Source organism: Nuphar pumila, chromosome 5 (genome assembly GCF_984573655.1).
Source record: "Nuphar pumila chromosome 5, dmNupPumi1.hap1.1, whole genome shotgun sequence".
In the NCBI taxonomy this organism is placed as follows: domain Eukaryota; kingdom Viridiplantae; phylum Streptophyta; class Magnoliopsida; order Nymphaeales; family Nymphaeaceae; genus Nuphar; species Nuphar pumila.
This window is the reverse complement of record NC_143253.1, coordinates 5,811,449-5,833,559: the sequence shown is the minus strand read 5'-3', so window position 1 is coordinate 5,833,559 and position 22,111 is coordinate 5,811,449. Positions and strand designations below refer to the sequence as shown.

General features: G+C 40.0%; 1 protein-coding gene across 1 annotated transcript; it reads right to left on the bottom strand.

Annotated features, from left to right (window-relative positions):
- Window positions 1–14,469: 14,469 nt before the first annotated feature.
- LOC149836581 (heterodimeric geranylgeranyl pyrophosphate synthase small subunit, chloroplastic-like) lies at window positions 14,470–14,796 on the bottom strand. Its single transcript, XM_090006950.1, has one exon. It carries the CDS (start codon window positions 14,794–14,796, stop codon window positions 14,470–14,472), a length of 327 nt encoding a protein of 108 aa, XP_089863076.1.
- Window positions 14,797–22,111: the final 7,315 nt, after the last annotated feature.

Genomic DNA, 22,111 nt, shown 5'->3' with positions numbered 1-22,111 from the left:
ATTCGAACCAGTGGCGGAGCCAGAAATTTTTCACCCACCCATCGTCAGAAGAAATTTTGGTTGTGCGTGGTAGATCTGACATGCTCTTTTAGAAGCGGCCTCCCTGGCGGGAGAAGGCGATTGCCATCAAGTTGATGGTACCATCTGGTTTCATTATTCTGAGGGCATTAGCCTGCTCGTGACCCGGCTATAACAACACACTTTCAATCCCTCTGTTCCTCCATTTAGTGAAGCAAGCCTAGTGTTTTGCATGGCACCCATAACCACATTTAGGTTCCAGTCATCCATATCGTCATTCCTGTCATTAGGACCTCACCGATGCAAGTTGTTTTCATCAAATTGGACCCTGTGTATGTGATCTACATCATCTATTTAGTGAAGATCGGCATTTGAATAGACAGAATCTGACTTATGTGCAGGACTTTTTGCTGATTCAAAAATCAATAACCATTAATAAAAACATGATTTATTTTTTGTTAAAGACTCAAAATAATTTGAAAATCATGTTTTTTTGTTACAGAACACTATCAAAAGATTGATTTCTATTAAATCAACAGTGTTGAACCCATCGATAGGGCCAGATTGATCAAAACAACTTAGTACCAATGAGATCCCAGAGGGAGTTATGACCACAGAGGATGATACAGGGATGAGTGGAGCCGGGTTCCCCATAAATGTAGGTTACACGGTTTCACAAAGAACAAATAACAAAAGAAGAAGCTGGGGAAAAACACAGATCTTCGTTGAATATTCACAAGAGAGAACTCCAACTCCCACGAACTAATAACCCGTCTCTTCGGAGGTTTTTACACAATTCAATAAGGTGAAAAAAATTAAGGGAAAAGATTAGCACTACCATCGTCAGAAGAAAACACACATAGACACATATCCTTTCCTTAACATCGTCAGAAGAATTATTTTTTTTCGGTTTCTAATTCTGGGGTGGGCGACCGCCCACCCATGCCCACCCCTGGCTCCGCCAGTGCTTGCATAATGTTTTTTCAATAAAAAAAAAGGATATTTGAAGCCTACAAAATTTATGAAGATTTTGGGCCGTCAATTTTTCAAACCTTATAAAAACCTACTCGTGTTGCAAGCCAACATCCAAGAGTTGATCCCAATGTGACAAATATCGTGAGATTTATGAAAAATCTCGCGATAATATCGTGAGATTTATGAAAAAACATAAATACCGTGATTTAAACATGATATTTACGTTTTAAACAGCTATTTATCGCGAAAAAACATGTATTTTTATTTTTAAATAATTATTATTAATATTTTCTTATAAAAAATATTTTTTATATTTTTAATTAATTTTTTAATTGCCAAGATTTTGCCAAAAAATGCGAGATTTGTGATTTTTTTTCAATTTCTCTCGAGTTTTTTTAAAAACGAGAAATTGCCGATAAAAACGTTTGTCACTATGGTTGATCCTTATAAAATCAAGCACTTATATCGCATATGTATGGACCCACAATTTTTTTGAGAGCCATTCAAGTTTGAAATGAACAGCATTTATAGCGCAAAAAAGAATGGCTAAAAAACAAACAAACTAAGATGGTGTCCTGGCTGCCATTCATCAAATGGATGAACGACATTCAAGGCAGCTCCCACGGACCTGATGCACTTTCTAAACGGATTTGATTCAGAGATGCATGTTATAAAGAACCAATCAAGTCAGATGTGAGCAAATTTAGGTGATAAATTTGTTATAGTTAGGACCAACCTACTTTTAGGACCAATTTTTGGATCCGTACCAACCCATTGGTTTACTCGAATGAGGCTGAGTCGCATCTAATCAGTTCGATTTCTCTGTTTGGTTCAGGTTCACGTGACCCAGCCATGCCCTTCTGCTAAATGGATCCGGGTCGGCTGAGTGTAGCCCATAAGTTAGAGGGCTTCTTTTAAATTACTGTAAAATTTTAAATTCCCTCGTAAGGGAGTTCCTTTTTTTTATAGACAAGCTGGGGTTAGGCCAGTTATACAATGTAACTTTGGGTTTTGAACTTGCAACATCCCAACACAAGGTGACGTGCACTGACAGCTCCTACCAAACAAGCAGAGCCCCTGTTGGTACTTGGCCAAGAACATATGGCTTTCATGTAAGTGTATCTTCACAATGGTTTTAGGTTGCATACAATGTTTTATTGTTTCTAAGAAATGACAGTATTCTTATCATTTGATCAAGTTGTAGTATGTATCAAATATGGGAAGTTGGTGTCTTTGTTCATCAATTAATAATGACATGTTCCATGCCCCACATCTCAAATTAGGAAAAAAAAAATTAAAAAGGCTAAATGAATTATTTAATACCACTTTCCTTATATTCCAGACATAATTCAAATGTATCCTTGGTTCTCCTCTTATCCCTTATCCAAAGGACAAGCCATATGAACAATTTCTAATTAAACCAATCAACATCAAAGATGCAAATATCCTTACTTTCAAAGAAGGAAATGTCACCATAGTTGCCAACCCCTTGTGCAAAAACCAGGCTTATGTTGGATACCCTTCAAACTTTATTGATGTGAAACATGGGATCCATTTCATTGCATCTGTGACTGATTTTGTGTTGGTGCTTGCCAGTTCTTCTAGACAATCTCGCAAGTAGTTGGCAACTTCGCATGCACCCGGGTTTACCTTGCAGCGGCGGGCCCATTAAGTGACCCGGTTCTCGGCAAGGGTTCCCCGCCACCAAAAGAGAAAAAAAAAATAGGTTGTCTATTAGAAAGAATGTGCATTGTTGGGATTGATTGAGATGGCTGGATGGTTAGGTCCAATGTTCTCAGTATCGGCCCATACTTATCGCATCGGCATAAAATCAATAGGATACTAACCTGAATCAGTTATTTTTTATAAATATAAAAAAACTTAAAATTAATTTGTTAATATTATTTTAATGGTTTTAACATGTGTCACAGTCTCATTGACACAGAATATTTTTAATTTTTTTTAGTCGATTGAGAAAACAAAGTGAACTTAACTTCGAATTCCATAGGATTATACTCTAGTTTGCATATATATATATATATATATATATATATATAAGTACATCGTGTGTCCTTTGTTGGAAGGCCAAAATTGGGCTTATTTTCAGGTGGAAATGGGGGACTTGAGGTTTTTGAACAAATAAGCACGTGAGTGAGCAAAGTGGTTTTCCTTAGTTATTAGAAAAATCAAGTGGGACTCACTATTCTTGGAACTCTTTGATGCATATCAACAAGAGTGGATGGATGTGAATCGGGACCTATAAGATCCTTTGGATCTATTAGTTATCTAGGTTTTCATTTCGATCTTTTGAAATATATTTAAATATGGGACATATATTATGTCTATACCTTTTTTCGTATAATTCAAGAGAAAACCCTCCCTGCCCCGACTGCACATTGGTTGGCTGATTGATAAAACCCTTGAGGTGCCCCCCCCCCTGCCCACCGGGGATTACACCCAAGGGACACCACTCATGGGTTTCAAACTTATGACGTCCCATCAATTTGATGACATTCACAAGTCGCCCTTACCAGATGAGCATAGCCCTTATGGGCATATTAAATCTATACAAGAAATTAGGACTTTTTAGTCTCTCTTTTATATAGAAGTGATTGACCGGGAAATTCTGAGATGGTTGATTATTTTGTCATTTCTTGATTTTCTTATTAATTCTTTAGTTTTGTATTGGTTTATAGATTTTTATATATTAATTTTCATTTTGGTATTCAGATCTGCGAGCTTCAATGCCTCGTGAACACCTTTTTTGCAACCTGCATCACTCTTTACACTTTTTTTTTACGGTAATCTAAGGGAAAAAATCCCGGATCACCATCCTTACATTGGTTGGCCCCCGGTTGGTAAAACTCGTGAGATCCCCCTGCCCATCAGGGAGTACACCCAGCTTTGACTTTGCGGCAAAGGGTGCCATCTGCTGGTTTCGAACTTGTGACGCTCTAGTCAACTTGATGACATTCACAAGTCGCCCCTAATAGATGAGCAGAGCCATTGTGGACCACTCTTTTAAGTCCACATGAAGCCTCACTTATTTCACGCTAAAGGATGAAAGGAAAAGGCCACATGAAGCGATAATTAGCGACGGATTAGCGACAGTATATATTTCGTCGCGGTTTTTGTATTTTAATTTAGCGACGGAATGTTTCCGTCGCTAAGCTGTCGCTAAATATCGCGTAAATCCCTAATCCCATCCCTCTTTCTCTTTTTCCTGTTTCGCTGTATTGCTCCCGCCCGCCGCCCTCTCCCTCCCGCCGCCCGTCGGCTCTCGCCACCGTCCGGCCGCCGCCGTCGCCGCCTCGCCGACGATCCTCGCTGCCGACCTCCCTGCTTGGCTAGCGGCTGCGCCAGGGACTCCGAGCACCGGCGACCCGCCGCCGACCTCTTCCTCCTCCCTGCTGTTCCTCTATGGTTGCTGCCGGGAGGTGTTGTCTCCCCTTCGCCGGCGACTCGCAACCGGCGTCCTCAGCCGCCGACGACCGACGATCCTCCCTGCAGCCACCTCTTTGCCTCCGCTCTGAGTTCCGGCGACCCAGTGGCCCCCGAGCTTCGCTCCAGGTCTCCCCCTCTCTGCTGTCGTTAGTTAGAGTATTTCATAAATTTTTGAGATTTAATCAACTGTGGTTAGTTAGAGTATTTCATAAATTTTTATCAATTTGTTAGTTTGTTCTAGTTAGAGTAGTTCATAAATTTTTATCAATTTGTTAGTTTGTTAATGTCTACTGGTAGTTAGTTTTACTTCAATTTGTTTTCTTGAAATCTGGTTAGTTAGAGTATTTCAATCTATTAGTCTTTTATAATTATATTTTTCTTAGATAGATTGGTATTTAATGTTCTAACAATCAGTTAGTTAGATTAGGGCTATTTGAATTCTTTATGATAGTGGTGGTTAAACGGAGTTCACATCTTTTCTAGTAAACTAATTGATTGATTTACTATTCCTTTGCTAAGTAGTTCAGATTAGAAATTGTCTATGACTTTATGTCAGTCGACTGGTTCAACATGTTATAGCTGGTTTGTTAAATTAGCATCTTCTAGTTAGATTTGGCTTAACATATATACTATTTTTCTTTTCTCTTCTTTCAATTAGTTAGAGTTGTTTTAATTTGTTTTATTTTTTTTAGTTAGTGTTTCATCTTGTTTCATGATTAGTTAGTTTGTTACTTAATTTGTTTTGTTTTTGTGCAGATTTTTCAACGGAACCAACTCGTGCTCGGCCACCTGTGGTAAGTAAATGACAAAAACAATGCAAATCGGGTAAATACCCGTGGTGAGTAAGTGATGCAAACGTATCACATGTTATTTAATTTATTGAATGCAACACTTTATTGTTCACACACTCACTTAGTTGTTGATATCTATGACTGCTTTGTTGGAGTTCGGAGATCATGCTGAGCATGATTTTAATGTAGAAATATAGAAGTGTTCTTATTTTTGGAGTACGGAGTCCATGCTAAGCATGGTAGTAGTTAGTGAGATATTGAAGTGTGTTTGCTGCAGGTACATGTTTGCCATTTATTTGATATGAATGATTATGATGTATTGCAATGTTTGATGTAATTGTATCCATGCTTGCATGTAGTTACTTTCAATTTGATTTTGACTTCCATGTGAAATTTTATAATAAAAGCATGCTTCAAATGATTGTATCATGTCATTAATAGTTTGCACATGAAAATATTAAGTTATCAATGCATGCATCAAAATTCTTGTTATTGTTTGACATAGTATATTGCATGATAAATTTGATATTTTCTTCATCGTCGCATTCTGATTGTTTTTTTCTTAATTCGTTAGGATACTATTCGTAACATCATACGACAGAATGACTGCAAACCATGAATGGATGTACCGTAGGATAGTGGACAATGAGTTATCGCATAAATATATGGATGGTGTCGATAGTTTTATTGAATTTGCAACGGCGAGTGTCAGTACGGTAGATCCCACAGGTCGGATTAGGTGTCCCTGCAAGATTTGTAAGAATAATCGATTTGTAGAACCTCATGGCGTTAGACATCACCTATACAGGAAGGGTTTTGTGAGTGATTATCAGAACTGGGCGTTTCATGGAGAAGAATTTAGAAACGATTTTGATGCACGAGTGAATGTGGTGCACGATAATCCATATACGAATTTGATATTTGATGCTGCAGGAACAGAACTGGGTTCTGCTATGAGTTCTAGTGATGTAAGAACTGTCGTAGATGAAGAATCACCAAACGATGCAGCTAGTAGATTTTATGATTTACTTAAAGATGCTGATGAGCCACTTTGGAACGGTTGTGAGAGTCACACTATCTTGTCTGCAGTTCTTCAACTAATGAATTTGAAGTCCGAGTATAATTTGAGTCAATCATGTTTTGACCGTTTGTGCATGATTGTGAAGAGTATGTTGCCTAAAGATGAGAAATTGCCACAAAATTTCTATCGTGCGAAAGTTATGGTCAACGCTCTAGGTATGGGTTACAAAAAGATTGATGCTTGTCCAAATCACTGCATGTTGTATTTCAAGGAGCAGGAAAATGACATATCATGCCCGTCATGTGGGCATCCTCGGTTCAAGCCAAACGACATATCATGCCCGTGAATGTATTATAATTTATGCAATTAACGAATGATTTGAATTAGTGCAATACTTGATGTCAATGATTTGAATTATTTGAATGCATTGCAATGCTTGATGTGAATGACTTGAATGCATTGTAATACTTGATGTGAATTATTTGAATGTATTGTATGACATATGTTATTTGTTAGAATATGGTTCATGGAGGTTATAGTGGTCGCTCATCCAGTAGTAGCCAGGCTCAACCTTCATCTTCACGGGCTCCTGTGATAGGTATATCATATAACTAATTAGATGCTTGATTAGTTCAAATGCACATTCTGAGAACTTGGTGTGTATTTTTTTACAGATGATGTTGCGCCTGTACACGACCCACCTACACCAGTTGATCGCACAAGTCAACAGCCAACACAGGAAACAGGGTCTTCTCAGGCTGGCACAAGAAGACTCATTCGAATAGTGTATATCGATAATCGACCGTAAGTATTTTGTTTTCAATTATTGCATATCTTTTAAATATTTTATATTGATATTTACTGTGTAACAATTCATGTGCAGCACGAGGTTTGAGCCACAAGAAGTAGTACGGGAGATTAGGAATTCACTTCTTCAACATCTACCAGGACCAGTTGCTCAATGGAAAGAGTACCCAAAGGAGGTGTTAGACAGATTGTGGTCCTCATTCATGGTATACAGTTGTTCCTCATAGTTAATGTGTTTTATATTTAATTTATTTAAGCAATGTCTACTAACTTTCTGAAAATATTTATAGGCTTCGAATCGCTTTGCAACTACGGTGGAAGAAAATGATGCAAGGAAGGTGTGGCAGAAGGTGGCTGCCAATCGATTTGCAGACATGCTGCACACTATGAAGACTGCAGCAAAAAAAGCATCTGGCGTAGTAGATGATCCATTACTGTGGAAGGGCCATGGTCCTATTACTATCAGGAGAGATTACTGGGATGAAATGTGCGATATGTGGGCGGGAGATGCATTTAAAAATAGCTCTGCGAAGGCTTCACAAAATCGATCGAAGATGCCCGAAGCCCATCTACACACAGGTGGATCTAAGACATTTGGGAGCCACCTAAAGAAAATGGTAACTCATCAATATATAATATTAATTTTATAAGTATTATTGCAAATTTGTGTACTAAATCTTTTGTCATTTAACTTCGCAGGAAGCAGAAAAAGGAGGCAGTGTACCATATAAGGATGTGTTTGTAGAAACACATAAACGGAAGACCACGGGAGTCTTCGTATCAGAGAAGGCGAGAACGACAACGGTATGTATTAATTCTATTAATAATCATTGCAATATATATGCAAGTCATCATAATGTTATCATTAATTATTAATGAATACTTTAAACATTATTTTGTAGGAGGCATATGAGCAACAAATGGTAGAGCGATATGGCGAAGACGCTACTCAGCATCCATCATTTGATCCTACAGCATGGGTGACTGCAGCAGGTGAACCCAAAAAAGGTCGCGTGTTCGGGTTTGGGAGTAATATGAACACTTCACCAGTTATTGGTTCTTCCAGTTACGGCTCACCAACTTCTTGCGCCGACATAAGCTCCAAGCAGCCGACTATTCTTTCCGGTGATGATGTACGCGAGATCATTAATGAATCACTGAATAACTACTTCTAATACACGGTCGCCCCCTTTCTCCGAAATGAGATCAAGGCCGCTGTTCAGGATAGGGGATCTTCGATTCCAGGTCCCTCTCAGGTATAATCACATATATAGTTTTTTTGACTGTCTTAAAGCACATCTGAGCATGGTAGAATCACATATAGAGTTTTTCTAGATGCCTTAGAACACATATGAACATGCTATAATCACATATTCAATTTTTTTACTGCCTTAGCACACATATGAGCATGATAGAATCACATATATATATATTTAACTTTTTGTCTGTCTTAGAGCACATATGAGCATGATAGAATCACATATAAAGTTTTTTTGATTGCATTAGAACACATAAGCATGCTATAATCACATATTCAGTTTTTTTACTGCCTAAGAACACATATGAGCATATTATAATCACATATTCTGTTTTTTGACTGCCTTAGCACACATATGAACATGCTATAATAACATATAGAGTTTTTTAACTGCCTTAGAACACATATGAACATGTTATATATCATTTATGATAGAATCACATATAAAATTTTTGGCTTTGCCTGCCTTAGAGCACATATGAGCATGCTATATTCACATATTCAATTTTTTTACTGCCTTAGCACACATACGAGCATGATCGAATCACATATATAGTTTTTTGCCTGCCTTAAAGCACATCTGAGCATGGTAGAATCACATATAGAGTTTTTTTATATGCCTTAGAACACATATGAACATGCTATAATCACATATTCAATTTTTTGACTGCCTTAGCACACATATGAGCATGATAGAATCACATATAGAGTTTTTTTATTGCCTTAGATCACACATGAGCACATGATAGAATCACATATAGTGTGTAATTTATTTCATTATATTTTGTTTATCAATACTGACTGTTCTTTTCTTGTGTAGGCTGCTAGCGATAATCAGGGTAGTGGAGCTGAAGGGACAGATAAAGACAATGAACAAGAAGACGCACAAAATCTTGGCGATGATTAGAGGACTGTGTTGAAGAAGTTCTATTTTTTTTATTTTTCCTAATTGTAATTGTTGAATTGTAAATAATTAAACTTCTTAGTTTTAAGGTGGAACGATTAATTATTATAGATACTTGTTATATGAATTTTTTTGTGTGGTTTGTTTTTTATTTACAGGAAATATAAATTGTACAGTTCTCGGTAATTAATTTTTAAATAATTTTTTTTTGATTTTTTTTCGTTTTTGCGACGGATTAGCGACGGATGATTCCGTCGCTATTCATATTAATCTAGCGACGGCTTAGCGACGGAATTAAATCCGTCGCCACGCCGTGGTCGCCGTTTAGTACCGGCGGATTGGCGACGGAATATAGCGCTCGTTATTCCGTCGCAATTAGCGACGGACTTGGCGACAGAATTATTCCGTCGCCAGTTAGCGTCGAAATATTCGCGACGTAAGCATACTGTCGCCGCGTTGTCGCTAATCCGTCGCTAACATGGTTAGCGACGGATTAGCGACGGATTAGCGACGGAATGTGGTCGTCGCTAATCTACTGCTTTGTTGTAGTGTGGTTGACTTGCCTAACCTGTTTATTAAATGGGTTGGGTTCGTGTTAGGGGTATGCCAACCCGGCTGACCCGTTTAATAAACAGGTTAGGCGGGCAGGTCAACCCGTTTACCCGAACTCTACCCACCAACCCGTTTACCCGACCCCGACCCGACCCGACCCGCCTGCCAACCAGCCAGCCTGCCCGCTAACACGAACCTGACCCACCAACCCACCCGCTAACCCACCAACCCGTTTACCCGACTCAACCCGTTTATTAAACGGGTTACCCATTTAATAAATGGGTCGGGTTCGTGTTTGCCACAACCGACCCGTATAATAAACGGGTTGGGTTCGTGTTGAGGTATGTTGACCCGCCAAGCCGCCGACATGACCCGCCAACCCGACCCGATTGCCACCCCTAGATGGCAGTGGATTGAGGCGGGGGCGGGAGACAAGGTCTCTACCCTCGCTCTGTCTCAAAATTCTGCCCTTCATACGTGCCTTCATCCTTGCACGGGTTTTGATTTTAATCTTCATCCTCGATCCAAACGAGGTGAGGCAAGGTAGGGCGTCATTTTTCCTCAATCCATTGCCATCCCTAAAGAAGGATTGGGGACAGGGCGGGCCGGGGCAAGGCGGGGATCGAAACAGGGATGCGGTGGGGCCGGGAAAACCATAATTCCATCCCCACATAGGTTTTGATTTTAACCTCCATCCCCGTTTCATGTCCTCCATCTCTGGTTCAAACAGAGCGAGGCGGGAAGGAGCCGTGTTTCCCCCCGGTCCACTGCCATCCCTACCCTCCGCTACACCAAACCCCTTTGGGACGGGGTAAGGTAGACCTTGCAAGGGCACCTGGCTAGGTGGGTCAGCTTAAACCTTTTGAGTTGAAGAATGTTGTGTTTGAAAAAATGAAAAACGTAGACCTTGAAAATTTTAGTTGACTAGAGAAACCAAGCCATTGGACTGAGAATTTAGCAATTTCCAAAAGATATAGTCCAGGTTAGATCATTAACGTCATATTTTAACAAATATATCCCATTGTTCCATGAGAACAACAAATCGTCCAAGAATACACAAAAGAATTGTGAAATTTACTACGAAGCGGCATAACTTATCAGCTATTTACATCAATAATTTCAGTAATTACATTTAGCTGCCTGCTTCTGTAATTTTCTTTCAAAGACACGCTTGGTCCTAAATTCATCAAGTTGACCAATCTTTTGGTTAAACAAAGTGACTAAAATGCTCTCTTTGCTGAGTTTGTATAATAAAAGACCATACGAAAAAAAGAGTTCTTCTACAAAGAAAAGGACAAAAATGGTATTTTAAACATCAGGCAAGTTTTTGAAGTGCATTCAAACAGAGTAGGTGGTTAGATGTAATAACTGAAACATTGGGTAGCTTTTTGTAAATGAATTATATATTAGGGAGCTTTTTGTAAGCCACAAAGGGTTCTTTTCTTGCAGGGAAAAACAAAAAAGAAAATGTCACAAAGAGTTCCAACATCGTTTTCCCATCCCCCACGGGGTTGATAGTGATAACAAGGGTAGCAATTTTATCAAAATCAGTCTGAATTGGCCCCTTCGGATCTGATCGGCCTAAATCCGATTCGGAAGGGCCCGATTCAAATTCAATTTTTTAATATTTTTAAGGGGGTTGTTTTTTTTAGGTCTTTTAAGTTTTTAATAACGAGTGTCATTTGATGGTAAAAAGGGGCCGATTCAAGATCCGTTTCGATGCGATTCAATTCTATTTTTTCAGTTTTTTTTTAAGAAACCGATTCACCTAGGAAACCAATCTTAACAACATTGAATGGTAAATTAGTAAAGCAAAACAGAAACTTCATAATATGAGATCCAACTGGACATCTTGATGGAAAATTAGCTGGATATGCTAAGGAGCTAATAATACGGATCGAGCTATTTGTTAATTTCTTGGTGAACACATATTTGTGTTTGTTTATGAATTATGAGCAGGTGGGCTTGTGCCCCCCAAAAAAGGGAAGATGAAACGTCGATTTGTGGAACTGGATCCAGTTAAGAGACCCGGGGCAATGTTACCAGTATCGGTGTGTATCTGTCGACACCCATCGTATTGGCAGAATTCGATACGCTGCAGGCCTGAATCAGATATTTTTTAATAATTGTAAAAAAATACCAAAAAATACTTTTTAATATTATTTTAGATTCAGTTGAGTATCGGTATGGGGCCGATACCGATACAGACAACATTGCCCAGTTCATTGAATTTTAATAGCAGGCTTTTAAGCGGCAATGCTAAATTGACAACCATGATAATTGACTACCACCACGCTGTGGGACCCATGAGAACTCGTGAGCAGCGAGTTCCTCCAAAAACGGTGAGGGTCCACAGTACATCATGTTCATTACAAGTGGGTGAAAGTGGGCTTGTATTGGTTGAAAGTAGGGGTGTCAACGGGTCGGGTTTGGTTGGGACTCAGGTAGAACCAAACCCAGACTTGATTTGAGATAATGATACTGGGTCCGGGTCTAATCAGATTCACCATAAGAGAAACTATACCCAGTTCTTATAAGAATTCCATGAACCAGACCCAGAACATTTCTAGTAAAATAATAGTTTTATATCTTCTTTACATTGAAAATGTGTGGATCTTAGTCGAAACTTGGATTGGGTCCAGGTCTGATATTAAATTTCACAAACCATACCAGGCTCCATATATTAATTGAACCCTTTGAGTCCGACCCAGATTCTAATCAGACCTTCTTGTTTATTACCAAACCCTGACCCTATATATAGGGCAGATGCGAGTCGGGTCTGGGTCAAACCAGACCCATTCACACCCCTAGTTTCAGGGACCCCTTGCTGTCGGTATCTTCGTATCAGGTTTTAACCCATTTTTTCCTTGGGACAATGTGCCTATGTGGTTGTTCATATCCAGAGAGAGAGAGAGAGAGAGAGAGAGAGAGAGAGAGAGAGAGAGAGAGAGAGAGAGAGCATTGATGTAAGAATCAACTAAATCGGCTGGTTCAAAATCGATTTTCTAAAGTGCCGATTTGTTTTAATGGTTTTTTATTTTTTAAATATTTTAAAAGAGTAAATACAGTTTTAATATTTTATATTATTGTTTTTATTTTTTAACGATACATGTCATCTAATGGTTAAAAATTAACCGATTCCCATCGATTTGGTTTGATTTTTGAATTGGCTAATTCTGTTTTATTTTCAAAATCCATTGGGACCCAAAACCGGTTCTGAAAATTTTATATATATACACGAAAATTTGTAGCTTGATTACTTATATCTCAACTCACATTTGATATCGAGCTAGAGACGTAAACGGTTATAATTCAGGTTTGATATCCAACTGAATCTGAATATGTTTAGTTGAATTTCGGTAACCAAAGTTAGATCTGATTAATAATTGGATCTTGACTGGGTATTGAGTTTTGTCCCTGAATCCCTGGTCGAAACCTAAGGTATGTAAATGTCAGGTTATATCTCGAGTTTAGATTTAATATAGTCGATTGTAGTTGAAATCTAAAGATGCAAGTTGTTTTGACTCTATCTAACCTTGTAGATGTGTTCAACATGCTCGTTGGATCATGTTTTCTTGATGATAAATATTTTTTAATCGAGAAAATAATTTTTTAATCAAGAAAAATCAATGCAATTACAACCATTGATTTTTGCATAGCCAGAAAAACCTGTACACATGTTAGATTCTGCTTATTCAAAAGGCCCAAAGCTGGTTTTCACATGTAGAACACAACCATGGGATCGCTTGGACCCCCCCAAAAAAAGGAAGTTAATTCTTGATGGGCTTGATGCCAGATTCAACACATGGATCTAACATCTGTGGTATTCAGACGAGAGAACAGATTTGAATTGGATACCCGACTGAATTAGAATCACTATAATCAGTTTCGGTAGACTAGGGAATATCCAATAGCAATGAGATTGGGATTCCTTGTGATAAGCATATGAATTTGACTATGATTTGATTTTAAATTCGATGGATATCCTAATCCAATTATCTTGAGAAGTATATCCGATTTACTATTTTAAACAATTTGAATCCAGATTTCATATTACCATTTCCATTCACGTATGAATTCGATTAGCCAATATTTGTTTCAGCCGGAATTAGGGATGCAAATGGGTCAGATCCAGGATGAACCTTTTACAAATTTTGGTTGTTCTGGATCCCAACCAAACCGGACTCTCCATGTATTTAGCTGTTCCCTAGCCAGAATTAGTAAAGCTTCTGAACCAAATCTGAGCCATTTAAGGTGCCTTTGAATCGTGGATGCGCCGGGACATCCACGGATAGGACAGTAGGCACTGTCCTGCCCTGTCCACTCGCCCCAAAAAAAACCTTTTTTTTTGGTGCATTTGTGACTGTTTGTCTACCACTGTTCAATCAGGGTATGTTTGATGTCTTGTCCGGGGTTAAACTAAATGAACAAAAAAGATAGAACAGAATATTGGTTATGTTCGTTCCGCAGCAACTGTTTCAAGTCCAATTATTGTTTGGACCCTACTCAGATGCTATGTTTCCAATGTTCTTTGTTTGATATTCGGTACCAAGAAACCCCTGAATTCGTCTGAATCCGACAGGGGGGATAGCTTTTCGGTGCCGCGGGACGGATTCACCGTGACCCCAATGGGTTCGACAAAAACTACTGATCGTGCACCGGTCGGTGAACCAGCGGCAACCCCTGTTGAAGAAGGAGCTCATTGGCGCAGGCCATTAACGAAGGCTAGTGCTCGACGTTCACGGACTTTTTCATCTTCCCCACACACAGCAGAGCAGTTTGCCATCTCCCCGAACCTTTTCTCCTTGATAAACCGGGTGAGGTCCTCTCCTTCCCCACCACTACCACCACCATTGTTGTCGCCGGAGAAAGTGAGGTCGAGGAACTGGCCGACGACCATGCTGGTGGAGCCCACTATGCGGACAATTTCGGTGAGGACGCAATCGGCGGGCACCTCCAACGACGAGAGGGAGACGATGTGCTGGAATCCGAGGGGGAAGAGAGCATTGCCAACGAGGATGGCCATGTCAACACCGTAGACAGTGTGGTTGGAGGGTCAGCCACGACGCTTGGGGTCGTCATCCATGCAGGGGAGGTCGTCGTGGATGAAGGAGGCGGCCTGAACCATCTCGAGGGCACAGGCGGTGGAGAAGGTGTGGGCTTGGCTGCCTCCCACCAGCTCGCAAGCAGCGATGCACATGATAGGCGAGAGAGAAGGGTCTTGCAAACTGTACATGAGGGAGAGAGAGAGAGGGAGGGTGGTGTATGTTCTCCCCGGATGATTCACTAAATCCCACGTCTGTATTCGGGGGTCTGAATGAGCACCATGTATACAAGCACATGGGGCTCGTATTCTCGTGTATGTTGACATCACTTAGCATTGGAGTCTGGTGTGGTTGCAAAGACTTAAGTACCCTTTCTTGCTATTCTTCTCATAAAACGACGGTTTGAGAAAATGACAAAAATGCCTTTCATTCAAAAAAGAAAAAACAAGCGGTTCAAAAAAAGGACAAACATGTCCTTCATTCAGAAAGTCGAGGATGATGTTGACTCTTCAAAGTCTACACAACAAAACAAACCTTAATCATTTTGCCGATGGTGATCCGACAAAACAATGGTAAGTCGACGATCTAATGGTGAGCCGACGATCCGATGGTCATCCGACGAAACGAACCTGAGCCATAAAAAATGTTTGTTTTAACTTTTCATCGTCATATTCTTCTTCTTCCTTCTCCGTAAAACACTGTAAAAACCCCTCTCTCTCTAGAGAAGAAATCAAGGGAGACAAAGAGTTTCCTCTGGAGAAGGCCATGAACATCAACCCTCTCACTCTCTCTCCCTTCTCTTTCTACTTCTGTGCACATCTAGCAGACGATTCTACATTGCTCCATCAAACAACGACTGACTTGCACACTGACTGTAGCATCGTTCAACTTGATGAGTTGTAAAGCCTGATTCATAGTTTTTGCCCTTACAGGAGGGGGTTTGGGGGCTCCTCCCAGCGTGGGTAGCATCATTCAACTTGATGAGTTGTAGAGCCTGATTTAGAGTTTTTGCCCTTACAGGAGGGGGTCTGGGGGCGCCCCCCCAGCGCGTGGGGCTCATGTTTCCTTCAGTTGTTTCTTGCTCGAGGTTTTTGTAACACCCCTTCCCACGATTTTTCTATTTTTCTTTTTCTGTTTCTTTCCCACGATTTTTTTAATGACTCCCCTATAGCGATTTTTAGTGTTGTCGGGTCTCCAACGAGCCTCACAGTGATTTATAATGTTGTCTGGTCTTTCAACAATGATTTGTAGTATTGTCGGGCCTTCCTACAGCGATTTGTAGTGTTTTCGGGTCTCCAACGAGCCCAACAACGATTTATAGTGTTATCCGGCCTTCCAACAGCGATTTGTAGTATTGTCGGGCCTTCCTACAGTGATTTATAGTATTTTCGGGTCTCCAACAAGCCCCACAACGATTTATAGTATTATCTGGTCTTCCAACAACGATTTGTAGTGTCTTCCATAAATCACTATAGCTATTTGTAGTGTTTTTGGGTCTCCATCGAGACCCATAATGATTTGTAGTGTTGTTGGATCTCACTATAGCGATTTGTAGTGTTATTCAGTAAGCAAATCGCTGTAAATCGCTACCCGAATTAGGACCAACTTGTCAGGGTCATATCTCCCTAACCGGAGGTCATATTCTAAATCCGTAAAAAATGGTGTCTTTGTTATTGAGTGTAGTTTATTTCTGTAAATTTCAACGATTTTTATGGTCATTTTATTCCTTATTTTAACTAAAAAACAGACATCTATTATTCTATGTTGTGCAATCCCAAAACACTACAAATCGCTATAGTGATTTGCGAAAAACACTACAAATCATTGTTGGAAGACCGGATAACATTATAAATCGTTATGGGGCTTGTTGGAGACCAGAAAATACTATAAATTATTATAGGAAGGCCCGTCAATACTATAAATCGTTGTTGAAAGACCGGATAACACTATAAATTGTTGTTGGCTCGTTGGAGACCCGAAAACACTACAAATCATTGTAGGAATGCCCGACAATACTACAAATCGCTGTTGAAAGACCGGATAACACTATAAATCGTTGTGGGGCTTGTTGGAGACCCAAAAACACTACAAAACGTTGTAGAAATGCCCAACAATACTACAAATCGTTGTTGGAAGGCCGAATAACACTATAAATCGTTGTGGGGCTCGTTGGAGACCCGAAAGCACTATAAATCATTATAGGAAGGCCCGACAATACTATAAATTGTTGTTGGAAGACTGGACAACACTATAAATCGTTGCGGGGATCGTTGGAGACCCGACAACACTAACAATTGCTGTAGAGGAGTCATTGAAAAAATCGTGGGAAAGAAACAGAAAAAGAAAAATAGAAAAATCGTGGGAAGGGGTGTTACAGAAACCTCGAGTAAGGAACAACCGAAGGAAACATGAGCCTCACGATTAAACAAAACACTTTATTGCTCTTTTTCAATAGTTAAAAGAGGGAAAGAAAATAAAAAAATTATACAATGTCCCAAAAATAAAAAAATTATACCGGACCCCCCTCCTGTAAGGGCAAAAACTCTAAATCAGGCTCCACAACTCATCAAGTTGAATGATGCTACCCACGCTGGGAGGAGCCCCCAAACCCCCTCCTGCAAGGGCAAAAACTATGAATCAGGCTTCACAACTCATCAAGTTGAACGATGCTACCCACGCTGGGAGGAGCCCCCAAACCCCCCTTCTGTTAGAGCAAAAACTCTGAAGCAGGCTCCACAACTCATCAAGTTGAATGATGCTATCCACGCTGGGAGGAGCCCCCAAACCCTCCTCCTGTAAGGGCAAAAACTCTGAATCAAGCTCCACAACTCATCAAGTTGAATGATGCTACCTACGCTGAGAGGAGCCCTCAGACCCCTCTTTTGTAAGGGTAAAAACTCTGAATCAGGCTCAACAACTCTTCAAGTTGAATGATGCTACCCACGTTGGGAGGAACCCCCAAACCCCTTTCCTGTAAGGGTAAAAACTCTAAATCAGGATCCACAACTCATTTAGTTGAATGATGCTACCCACGCTAGGAGGAGCCCCCAAACCCTCCTCCTGTAAGGGTAAAAACTCTGAATCAGGCTCCACAACAGTCAATGTGCAGGTCAGTCAGTGCTTGATGGAGAAATGTAGGATCTTCTGCTGGATGTGCACAGAAGCAGAAAGAGAAGGGAGGGAGAGAGTGAGAGGGTTGATGTTCATGGCCTCCTCCAGGGGAGTTTTTTTTCTTGGATAATCCTGCAATGCAGAGACTGGGTCTTAAATAATCATCTTCGGGGCACTTAAGTCTTTACAACCACTCCTTTTCTAGAATCGTCATTTTTTTTGGCACCAATGGAGGAGAGGGTACTTAAGTCTTTGCAATCACATCAAACTCCAACGCTAATTAATGCTAACAAACATGGGGATACGAGACACACATGCTTAAATACGTGGTGCTTTTTGGGATCCCTGAGCATGAGATGCCCTGTTCGGGGGGTAACATATAACCTGCTTCGCGTATCGATGGCCGTGATGCACCCGTTGATGCTTTTTTTTAATAGTTCTGCTTGCCCCTGTTGTTTTTGTAATAAGGGGAAATGTAGAACAAAAAGAACAATGAATAATGGATGCGGCGGCGGACAACATTCCGCACGTACACTGCATCCCACGTTTGTTAAAAAAACATGATCTTTTTATGATTTTTGTCCCGCGAAGCTTGCCATCAAACATACCCTTAGAGGGCCGGAGGGCAAAGAGCAGCAGTGGATGCTGTTTCGGCGTCCGTTGGATGCACCATTTCAGCATCCGTGCATCTCGTGTTTGCTTGGGTGAGCAGAGATGCGCGTGGGGCCTGCACTCGGTGCATCCTGTGGATGGGGATTCAATCATTCAAACGCCCCCTTATATCCCTACTTAAAATATTAACCAAATTTGAGCCATTTATAATGTATAAGGCTATCCGAATGCCCTTTTCTACGGGGGGCTCCACAGATAGGTTACTTTCCTGCGAGCTGCGTTAAACCTCTCAAGAAAATGGTCCTTTCCCCTGCAGGAAAGTGTCGTTTTCTCATGAAAAAATGGGGCCCAACGGTTGCATCAAAAGTCAAATGTGATACAACGGGGCTCCTCGTGGTTGGTAGGAGCTGTCAGTGCACATCTCGTGGTGGGTGTGACGTTAATAATAACTGGTGTGGTCTGCCTAACCCCTGATTTGCCTTTCAAAAAAAATTTAACAAGTCAAATGTGATGGTTGGATGGTAAAATTGCTCCGTCTTGGGAAGTACATCTGATAGGAATTTGAAAAACACGTTCTCAGCGTGCACCATGTAACAAGGTGAATTACATTTGATTGAAATTTGGAAACACATTTTCCTCTTTATGTAGCTCGTGGAAAGATGGGAATTTCGGCATTGCTTTTCCCTATCACAGCCATTGCCACTATTGGGAGCCTCCCACAATTTTTTCATGTTCTACCTAATGGAATTCCCACACATTGCATTTGAATACATTGTAGGGTGTTTGGATATTGTAGACACCAAAATTTTCATGATGCTCGATTAATGACATCTTTCAAAACAAGTGTTTGGAGGTACCTAACAAGAATCAAATACTCTTCAAAGTTTGGACAACAAGAAAGATTTTGTCGTTCATCTAAGAGATGGTTCACCTAACTGTCGTATGATATGGGACAGCAGAACGGACCACCGTCTGCTACGAGATGGCAGGACTTACGCTTGTCCATAATTGGGGACAATAAAATGGAGTGTCATTTGGCTTATCCTTGTCTCTTTCTAACCGTCCTTCATATTTTTCAGTGTGAAAGGTTTTCTCTTGGATGATTCCTCGAAGAAGACTCTCTTAGATGAGTCTTATCTTCATCTTGAGATAAACTCAGATCCACTAAGATTGGATTGGATCTAGATTCAAAAAAATCTCATGACTCATATCCCATTCTGAGTCCTATAAATAGGGGTTGACCCCTAGGACCTAGGCATTTGAAAATTAGATACTGAATTGTTGGCCCTACAGAATAAGTCTACTCAAACCCTGCCATCATTCTATCACGAAGCTATTGAAGAACCATCATACATATGTGAAGGTGTTGATAAACGAAAATGAATATAAAAGCTAAACAAACCCTCAAATTCTAAAAAGGCACTTTTTCATATCCTTTACTCTTTCTTTTAATTTATTTAACTCATTCAATAGAGAATTATACACATTTTGATTTTATTTGCATACTTGAATCCGCAACGGCGTGCTTCGAGCTGCAGATATTGAGAAATTGGTCTAGGCTTTACCTTTCTGTCAGGCTATGGACGATCAAGATTTGTAAACAACGTCCCCACATTCTCAAAATGGATTTCGTGAACCCAGGTGAGTTATTATTCCCACGCTCAAATTTTTACTAATAGTTTTTGGATATCACAATGGGACACCTTGTTTTTTTTTCATAGCTAGAATTGCATTTTTCAGGGTTTTTTTGTCTTTGTGCAGATGACAAACCATGTTTTGTCATCCGCTGGCCAATTGCCATCCGACTTTCGTCGTTTGTTGGCATTTTGCCATCCGAATTCTGCCATCTACAAAGCTTTTATCGTTCGACATTGTGTCGTTTGGCAAGATTTTGTCGTTCGCAAACCCAAAGTTTGCAATTTTTTTCTTAGTTTTGCCATCTGCGGTCCCACGTGTCTACAATTTCACCATCCAGTAGACAGAGTTGTCTAGCAGATAGCACCATCTAGCAGACAATGTCGTCTGCAGATAATGTCATCTACTCTGTCTGCAACATTAGCAAAAAGTGTTCCTATATCCATAGATAATACCAATCGTAGACAGTGTCGTCCACAGATAGGGTCATTCATTGTGCCTGCAGTCTTGGTCAGTTCTGTCATCTGTTTGATTCTGCCATCTGACAGATTAGCCATCTGTTAGTTTTTTCTGTTTGGATGACTACAGTTCGTATAGTGCAGTATAGATTACATTGTTGTTTTTCTTTGTTTCTCTTTGGCAGATCTTTTGTTTACCATTTTTTTGTTGTTTATCTCGTGTATAGGTCATTTGCATTAAATACATGCATAAACATGAGGTTTAGGCCTATCACATTTTAGATATTCTTGTTGGAGATTTTTAGGTCATATTGAAAATAAGAAAAATATAACCTCTAGCGAGTTAGGGTTTTGTTTGGGACACTATTTGATCTAATTGTGTGTTCTTCATTTTCTATTTTCCTCTCTCCTATAAAAAGAATCATCTTTTATTCAAAATTTTGAAAAATAATTTGTCCTATCATTTAGATATTCGGATCCCTCCACTAATACCCTTAAGTTGTTAGTTTGGATATATAGGCGGTGGTGTCATTGGAGCAAGATAATCCATATTAGTTACCTTAAGTTGCTAGCTTGGGTATATCGGTGTAGACCCGAAAGGAAACTCTAAACCTTAGAACTAAAAAAGACCTCATAGATCCGTGAATACAACTTTCGAGGTAGAACTATGGCATTCATCAATTATAAAAATCTTTTATTACTTATTTAGATCTATTTGAACCAAATGCTTGGAGTATAATGAATACCCGAGCGAATGCCCAAAAACTCCAAATCCAATATATCCTAGTGGAACTACCTCTGGAGAATCTCACGTACGGAATGTTACCCCATATGATGCAAAACATCATATTCGATGAGAACCCTGAAAAAATGGCCCGCATTGACATTTCTGTTGAGTCTATGAATGACCGAAAATGGAAAAAGGCTCTGATGTTCCCTAAGTCCAGCTCACGTTGATATCCTCATCGATCTCGTAAAGTCTCCAAGGCGGGTTATGAGACAAGTAATTCTAGCACAAATGAGTCTACCAAAATATAAATCCTAAGGGCCTCAGCATTTCAAATTTTGTCCATAGAAAAGCACCTTCATTAATCTCATAAAAGTGTCCATGCGGGTTACAAGACAGACAATTCTAGTACAGGTGAGTCCACCAAGAGAAGAACCCCTAGGACCTTACATTTTAAAGCTTGATCCAGAAAAAGGAATGTGTTTGCACATGACAAACAAAACATGGAGATGATTGAAGAGAAAATAAGAAAGATCTAAGAAAGGTTGGGGCAAGAACATACACGAGTTGAAAGAAAAGCTAGGAGTGCCCAAGAATCATATTTTGAGAAAGGCTATAGCCAATGGGATGAGTCTCAAGTGTCTGACTGGGAGAGGAAAGTTTATAGACCCGGTCTAATCGCCCAGTCCAAACCTGATCTTCGGAATTAAACAAGAAAATCAAGTCTTTAGAAGATATGGTTTGAAACCTCAG

Excerpts from the sequence above, each read along its gene's own strand:
- LOC149836581 (XM_090006950.1), bottom strand. The coding sequence starts at position 14,796 with ATGGCCATCCTCGTTGGCAATGCTCTCTTCCCCCTCGGATTCCAGCAC.